At 38.5% G+C, this 9,218-nt stretch overlaps 1 protein-coding gene across 3 annotated transcripts; it reads right to left on the bottom strand.

Annotated features, from left to right (window-relative positions):
- Positions 1-576: 576 nt before the first annotated feature.
- Positions 577-8,865, bottom strand: LOC131146638 (UBP1-associated protein 2C). 3 transcript variants are annotated; one of them, XM_058096373.1, is made up of 2 exons: positions 7,391-8,859; positions 577-1,361 (listed from the first exon to the last, which is right to left on the bottom strand). In XM_058096373.1, the coding sequence occupies exon 1, from the start codon at positions 8,745-8,747 to the stop codon at positions 7,392-7,394; it is 1,356 nt and encodes a 451-aa protein (XP_057952356.1). In that variant the 5' UTR covers positions 8,748-8,859; the 3' UTR covers positions 577-1,361; position 7,391. The 3 variants fall into 3 exon arrangements, with proteins under 3 accessions (XP_057952356.1, XP_057952364.1, XP_057952347.1); XM_058096381.1 differs by having other exon boundaries at positions 577-1,283; XM_058096364.1 differs by lacking the exon at positions 577-1,361 and adding an exon at positions 3,104-3,425 and having other exon boundaries at positions 7,391-8,865.
- Positions 8,866-9,218: the final 353 nt, after the last annotated feature.

Below are 9,218 nucleotides of genomic sequence, written 5' to 3'. Positions count from 1 at the left end.
AATTACACTTGCATAAAACATCTTCATTGAATTCTATGTAATGATCAATGATGCCCAAATGAAGCCAAAATCACTAGTAATCGATTAACCACAAGAAATAAAATGGCCATAATTTGGGTATGTGATACAATAGACTTCTCAAGTGTTCAGTCCTGAGCCTTTGTAGATTTTTTATAATTTGGCTCATAAATTCATAAAATTCAGTTTGGTTAATCTATGTAATGATCAATGATTTAACCCGTCCTCAGTTTGCCTGAAGCCAAAATCACTAGTGATCGATTAACCATAAGAAATAAAATGGCCATAATTTGGGTATGTGATATAATAGACTTCTCAAGTGTTCAGTCCTCACTGATTCACTCAAGATTCAAGATTATACGCTTAATGTTCCTGCTGCAAGCTACGCCCCCTAGACCTGAGCCTTTGTAGATTTTTAGACTCATTTTTTAAATTTTAGATAGAAGATAAAAAATAAAATATATTTCCACCTAAATTTTCTATTTCTTTCCTTTCCCCATCCGAAGTCCACACCCCCCTTATTTTCCTATCAAAAACAAATAACCATGTAAACAGTATTTGCAGGGCATCCAATAGCCAATTCTGATTTTAATTTCTAAAAGGTTATTGTTGTTGCAGCAAAACATATGCAGAGGAAGGCGTTGTCTTGGCTCATTTTTATGGTCAGGCAGATAGCAGGGATTGGTAAAATGCGATTCTCCTGGTTTCGCAAGTACAATTGCTAAAAAGGGCTTCAGGAAACTAAGCAATCTGCAATCCTTAAAAAGGGCTGGAGGAAACTAAGAAATCTGCAGTAAGTTGGTCCCATCAGAAGAATGGCTTTACCGGAACAGCAGCAATTGTCCAAGCAATGCTGTTCTCAGCGAGTCATTGATTACGGCAGGTGGATGAAAGAGGTGAGCCCCATGCAGCTTCAACCGCTCAACTTGTGAGCACATGACATGCATACATTATTCCCATTAAATGCAACAAACACTGCCCTTGGATTCTTCATTGGGAACCTTCCCAACAATGGGGCAAAATGAAAATATCATGCCACGAACAGTGCAGGCCTGCACGCTGCCATATCCACTCTCATTCCATTTCTCTAAAGATCATCCCTACCATTCATCAAATTTCCAAACAGGTCCTCCTCCAGCCACATCTATTGCTGTATTTACAATTTCCATCAGACACATGCATGCTCGCTCGCTCCGAGGCCAAAGATGGTCACGTAAAGAGTAACCTCTGACTCATCTGAATTTAATCACCGTGATTTTGGCTCCCTGTCCTTTGATATCACAAGTCATCAACCGAACAAGGGCAAAACCTGGTTTCAATATACCACGAGACTGCACAATGCACTAGACCCACCAAAATCAAAATAGCACACGCATCATAACATACCAAACTCAACACATTCACATGAAGGAGAAAACAGAAGTGTGAAAATGCCCCAGAAGGCATGGCAAAGGGAATATGGGAAATAGTTTTGCAACCAACCATAGAAGGCAAACACCAAACAAAATGTTTAGCAGTAAGAAAAACATCAAACCACACCTGGAAGGAATACACCACATCACGTGCAGATTTATGACACATGCAGTCCAGCTTGGCTCGCATTAGGAGTTAGATTATCAGAAGTGAGGTTATGGAGCAAGTGCAACACGCCAAGCAAGCCAAAAAAAATTCCCTTCACCAGCATGTTAAGGGCCAAATAAACTATAACAGTACTTCTTCAACCAAGTAAATGGTACAAGTCTATCCCAAACACAAGCATAATATACATACAATATATATATATATATATATAAAACAATGCTTACTATAAATATACTAATGGCCAAAGCAGTTGAAAAGCAAGCTCGCCTCCACCAGAAAACAGATCTTCACATCCACATACATGCAAATGCACAAGCAGAAGTACTCAAACATACCCATCCCACACGACATGCATATATAGCATACCAGAGATAGAGAGATGAATCACACTACAAATGTCGCAATAATAGTTGACTTCATGTGATACATGCAAATACACACAGAAGCATGAGAGAGAGAGAGAGAGAGAGAGAGAGAGAGAGAGAGAGAGAGAGCGAGAAAGTGAGGGAGGGAGGGATCGAACAACAAATGTTGCAAGAATAGTTGAGTTCACGTCATGGTGCAAGAATGGTTGATTTCATGACATTTGCAGCATTCACAGAGGGACCAATCTTCCACCAGAATAAATTAAGAGAACCAATCAATCTTTCTTCATTCCATTCTGATGGATGCTCGTTATATTGCACTATTTGGATAAGTCATCAAGTTAAAGAAATTTAAATTGTAGCACCTTTGATGATATATATTCATATTTCTTTTAGTCAAATTGATGATAAATATTCTCAAATTTGATAATTTCTCACATTTGGTAACTTTTGTGAAACTGAGACCTCATTCCAGACATTGTATATGATATTTATTACTAATAAGGATAAAATTCCCTTACAAATCCTACTCCCATGGTTGAGGAATTTAAAAGGAAAAAACTATAAAAGGACAAGATTGGAACAAGTCTTTTAACACCTGAAAACTATAAGCATTAGATTCAACTGAGGAATATGTGAGAAGGTATTGGTCACATATACACATCTTATTTGAGAAGAAACTTTGATGTTTCACACATCGTCTAGACATTAGACATTAAAGACCACCATTGTATGGAAAACATATCTTATAATTAAGAAATAAAAAAAAATGTACCAGAAAAATATTATGCATTGTTCATAATTAATACTCCCATGTTATTAATATTTTGTTTCCATTTAAAATATCCATTATTAGAGTGACAAATGTGCACATAAACCTAGTTTGGAGCATTATATGGCCTGGACAGCTCGCAGCCTCTGAATATATATCTGCCTCACTTGACAAGCAGGGCCAAACATCGGTAGAAGTATTTGAGGGTGTAAATCAACAACTTTATGACATGTGGATTTATATCCACATAACAAAATCATATGCTCTACATTTGCAAATTTTATGAAGGCACTCAAGAACATGAACTCATTGCAAATAAAGGCAAAAATACAAAACCACCACACAAGAGAAACTACATACATAAGAATGGTCAAGCAAGACAATTAACATATATTAGCACAACACGGAAAATTAAAATCAGTACTTGTATGGATGGAATTATATTTGATAATAATAAAAAAAGACCAAATTGAACATGGGATCCTGATAAGAAGTACAAAACTAGGCTAACTCAGTCACTTTTAACCATAAGCACTCAAGACAGGAACATCTTAAAAAGGTGCAGATGAAGTGCAGAGTGGCCGTAAAAGCACAGCTACTATATTCATCAAACCAGAGTTTATATTGTCTGCATTCACGCAATCACCACAAGCACAACAAGCATCTGCGCCCAACAAGCTGTCATACACCTGATTCAAACACCCATGTGCAACACAATCCATCATTCGAACATCAAACGTGGCAAAACATAATTTGGCAAAACAAAATATAGACTAATTTAAAGCAAATTCATGATAAATCCATGAAGCAAAAAACAATCTTGCTGTATCATAAAGAGAAGACAACGCAACAATGTGACTTTCTTGCCAAAATAATTAACAGCAATGATGCAATGTGGGTAACTATAATTTCTAATTTGTGTTAAGTTGAGATGAATACTTTACGGGGAAAATCCAAAGGAAACAAAGATAAAAGAAACGACCACAGGACCAAACAAAAAGCACTAAAATCCGATGTCAGTATGAATGTGACCACATAAAAACACGAAGAATATTATCACTCGTTGGAATATGAATATCAAACCCTAGTTCCTCAGCAACATTAGAATGCATGACATGGATGCTGGAACAGAAAACATGATCCTAGTTTGTGGTCATCAAAATAAATCAATGGAATCTAAGTCTTAAGAGCGAAGGAGAATGGACATACAACTCATCCAATACCATGAACAGAGAATTTATTTATTAATAAGGATCAACCAAGTTCAGCACTGCAGTCATGGCTTTCTACTAAGAGGTATATTGGAGAAAAAGAGGGCATTTTTTTTTTCTTTTCTGCACTTTCTTTCACATTACTGTGTCTTGTGTGGGGATCAAACACGTTCAAATCCGAGGAAAGTGAGTCCAGTCAAACAGAAGAAGCCATTTTTCTTTTTAGTAATGAATTTTCCAAACCCTCAACTCACCATACCAACTTAATTCTCAAAATCCCATACTCATCCATCAATTCTGCCAGAAGTGCAAGAGGACAAGGAACAACATATTGCGCCATTTTCAAAACAAATCCAAATGACTCCACTCGAACAACATCACTAGAAAAACTGCAGACAAACACTTTTAGGCAAGTGCTAGGAACAACATATTGCACCACTCTTCAAAACTAAACAAAATGACTCCATTCAAACATCATCACTAGAAAAAACTGCAAGTACACACCGTTAGGCAAGAGCCATAATTCCTTTCTAAAGCCTTCAATCATAGAAATCAACCACACAACTTCATTCCAGAAGGCAGGTTTATCTGTGCAAGCTCAGCAAGATTCAGGCCCAGCACAACAAAAATCAACATAGCACAACAAAGACTTCAAATCCAACACTGATGATTTATCTCACTCAAGCAACATACATCAGCTAAAAAAGAGATTACCCAAATGATCTTTTTTACCACGTCTCCCAAAGCACATAAGACTGTAGACTTAACACCCACTACATTACACTCCAGAATAGTATTAAAAATTAAATCAGATTCTATAGTTACAATTAAGAACCACCTCTTCACAGCAAAAAATCACCAACTGACAACAGACTGGGTACTAATCTGAAAGGCCACACAATAAATGAGGCAATGCTAATACCACAACAGAATACGGTTCTGGAACAAAAGTTCACAAAAAGAATGTTTCAAAAAACAACCAAGAATATTCAAGTCAACAACGGCCCCTCAATTCATGCACCACCACTGGCATTGTAGCTACCACACCAATACAAAACTTGATCACTGCAAAATCATATTCTATGACAGTTGCAAACACAAACAAATTGCCACAAAGGAAGACAAAAGGATAAAATTGAAATTGTATCAGATAGACACCGTTCAAAAATCTGTACAATGTTTGTATTAATGTGAAACAAATGGGTATTTCCTAAAAAAAAGGGTACCATGATTGTCAAACATTTGTTCAAGGCTTAGACAGGTATAACACAGGCCACACACGTATTGCAAGTTGGGAAGATTACACTATTTTGTAATGGACAAGAAATACAAATCGAAAAATAATATGCAAAAGGAAAACTCCAACATTGAGGCAATTATACAAATAATACGAATACATGTAATTGTGTTCCTGCCTATGCAATAAGGCATAAAACATTGATTTTTTAAAAAAGAGAAAGAGGAACTCATCCAGCCCTGCTTCAATGACATCAAATAGCAAATAACCAGTTTTGCTTTTAAAAACATGAGAAAAAATAAAAGATTCATTTTTCAGCAGTAAAGCATCTCCTTCTCATTTCAATTGTAATTACAATTCATCTGATAATCTTATTCACTAATGAAATCACAGCACTACAATATTTATCCATCGAGTCTATGCACCAACCCTTTATTTATTTCAATGTTTTAAAAGGTGAAGGTGTAAGGTGAGGCATTCTAAATCTTAAGAGGTGAAAGCATAAGCCTCAAGGCATTGGGATGTAAGTTTTTTGAGAATTTATTTTTAGATAAAAATATGTAAATGAATTACATATATTTTACAAATAAAGAAAAGATAAAGAAAGTAAAAAAAATATAATGCAAAAAAATATCAAATATAATTTGCAAACTAAATGTTGGACGTTCAAAAATAGCTAACTTGATTTCATCACATAAATCATGACAAGGGATGACTAACATTACAAAGTTTAAATTATTTTTGAAAAGGTTGAGGTTCAAGAGTTCAAGAAATCAACTCATATTATGACATTCTTTTTATGCATATGTGAAATAAAAATTTTCTAGCCAAATGTAATTTGAGAATCACACACCCTAACTGTGCAAGCCTCAACTAAAAAGATGCAAAAGGCATTCCTTCTGTACTAATGCTTAAGCCTTAACATGTAATACATTGGCCTTTTTGGGATTTGACGTTTTGGATTGAGCCTCAAGGCATTTTTGGCATGGCTTGCCTCAAAGCAAGCCTTGATCGAGCAACTGAACATTGATCTACTTTATTCTCACTCTATAAGCCCTTGACCACCTTTGATCCCCCCTCCACATAACAAAATAATAAATAAATAAATAAATGGTGGATGAAAAATCAACTAAAAAATACTTTTTTGAAAACAAATAATTTTGGAAATCAATAATATATCTACTCTAAGGATAGATTATTTATCCAATCTGTCCAATTGACTCAATCCAAAACTAAATGCAAGCCTACAAAGAATTTAGCCCAAGTAGGGCAACAGAAAGTCAATATGATATTTGTGTTGGTTTTTCCAATGAAACCAAGCACTTCTTTGTCTTTATGGGGGTTACCACCACACTCTCTCGTGATAGACTCGAAGCTCTTCATAGTCAAGTGAGGTAGAAAATCTTCTCTCAAAAAAAGAGAGACCAGAGATCCATACTGTTCAAATTTAGACCTAGTGATAAAGCTCTAGCAAGCTAGGTACGCAAACAAGCTGAGGATGCTGAAAAATCAAGTTCATTCAAGAATCTAATCAAACTTACAATGCAAGCATTAATTTAAACATACCCCAAAAATAGATTGTCAAAAAATAAGCTCTTTTGAATTTAATCAGGCTTAAAATGCACGCAATAATTTAAACATACTCCAAAAATAGATTGTCATTATAAAAGGAAGCATCTAGCATATCATTAACAAGGGAATCAGATATGTAAAAGACCTACACACATGATACAACAAAAATTGACACCAAATTGGAAGGGGAAGTTAAAATTCAAGAAACAAATTATGCAATTCTTAAAAAGATGTCATTAACTCCATGCTTGTTATTTAGTATCAGTAAATATATCATAAAAATAATCAAAAAAGAAAGAAAAACAAATAGCAGAAGCTCCACAAAAAGGAAACCAGATGAAACAAATGAATTATAAAAATCATACAGATTTCAAAACATCCGGTCAATGAAAGAGAGACGAACTCAATTGCAGATTGAAAGTGACAATAAACTTCCACAATATGAGCAGCAAACAACTCAAACAAGTAAAGAGAAACGCACCACCAATAAACACTAACCAAGTAACAATGCATCAAACGGCCAACAGACATAAAGATGCACAAAAAATTACATCCGGAAATCATTTCAGGGAAAAATAATCGAACTGTATTGGAAATAAATTAAAAATTTAAGGGAGAGATTAAGAATCAATACCTCAGTAGTAAGGAGGCATTCCCTGGTACATGCCCCCTGGAGCGACCCTAGGTACTGGTGATGTCCCTGTCGCCTGGTGGTGCTGGCTAGGATAGCCAGACGATGATAAGCTATAGTGCCCACTTTCAGGATATCCTCCAGAAGATGGCATTCCAGCAGTATTGGGTGGCAACCTACCATACATAGAAGAACCACCCCCAGCACCACCTAACCCACCACCTGCACCACCCAATCCACCACCTGCGCCACCCAATCCACCACCCAGCCCACTGCCAGCACCACCTAATCCGCCATATCCTGTTGCAGTTGGACCGCCATATTGGGAGGCACCATATGGACCACCCATCCCACTGCCATAAGACGCAGGCACTTGACCCCCAACTGATGACAGCCCTGGGCCGCCAAGAGAAGAGGGCAATGAAGAATTCAACCCATGATGATGACCAAGTGGGGGCGGCCCACCAGAAAACCCACCATATGAAGAAATCCCACCTGGACCTCCAGGTCCCCCATACTGGGAACCAAGCGACCCTGGCATCGACGTTGGAGGCAATCCAAGCCCATCCCCGTGCGCCTCTCCTCCAGCAGGGCCTTGAACTCCCCCAGGCATCCCTGGCTTTCCCTTCTTTCCTTCAATAGCCAATTTGCACATAAGCTGGTGCCCATCAATTGTCTTGGCTGGATCAACCAGTGAAGCCCTCGCTGCCTCAGCTGTCTTGTACACGAACAAGGCGAACCCTCTTGACTTGCCTGTCTGTTTGTCAAAACCCAAGGGACCTTCTTCTATCTCCCCATAAGAGGAGAAGTGCGCCAAAAGCCTATCCGCTGGCATATCAGTTGGCACGTTGGCTACATAAATCTTGCGCATAGAAACATCAATCGCAGTCGGATTCGCATTAGACCCGGAATTTCCCAATACCGCAAGCTGGGTCACGGTCATTCGCCCATCAATTTTCTTACTTGGCTCCTTCAACGCGAGCAAGGCGCCATCGACGTGCTTGAACGTAACAAACCCATACCCTTTACTTTTCCCGGTGACTTTGTCAAGGATCACGACGGCTTCTTCGAGGTCGCCGTAGGTGGAGAAGAGATTGCGGAGGTTCTCGGTGGTGGTGTCCCATCCGAGGCCGCGAATGAAAAGCTTGCGCTGGGTGGGATCCCGATCGGCGATGGATCGGACGGCGTCGAGTACGTCTAGGTGTCGGACGGCGGCGTTTTGGACGATCTCGATGAGCTGCTCGTGAGTGAAGGGCTCGATAATCTTGCGAGCATCTTCTAGGGTGAGACTGGATCCGGCGTCTACATCCGTTGCTGCAACACCGTTCTCGTCGATCTTTCGCTTCTTGGCAGGGTCCATAGATAGCTGATAACAATAGAGAAAACCCTAGAAAAATATCTGCGGAAAACCCTAACACTAACCCTAACTCAATACGGAGAAAGGGATAAACCCGCAGCAAAGAGGAAATGATGGGACGAGGTGAAGCGGAGGGTGAGGAATATAAATAGGGTTGCAATTTGGGCCACGTCAGGATTGCTGGGCTGGGCTTGGCGAGGCGGGGCCGGCCTGGGCCGGTCTGGGATGGGATGGGATGGGCCGGGCTGAAGTGACAGGCGAGTTTTGGTGGGCTTGGACGAAGAGGGGCAGCAACAGCAGTCCTCTCGTATATTTTTTGAGTACAAGAAAAGATATATACTGCATATTATTATTTTTAATATAAAAATAAAATAATATTTTATTTGGGAAGCATAAATTTCGAGTATCTTAACAAAAGACAATATAAGATTGTATTGAACTTTTTCAAATTCACACAAATCTTAATTCGCTTTA

The sequence above is a fragment of the Malania oleifera genome, chromosome 1, assembly GCF_029873635.1.
Source record: "Malania oleifera isolate guangnan ecotype guangnan chromosome 1, ASM2987363v1, whole genome shotgun sequence".
Lineage (NCBI taxonomy): Eukaryota > Viridiplantae > Streptophyta > Magnoliopsida > Santalales > Ximeniaceae > Malania > Malania oleifera.
The sequence above is the reverse complement of the archived record's forward strand: the minus strand, read 5'-3'. Positions and strand labels throughout refer to the sequence as shown.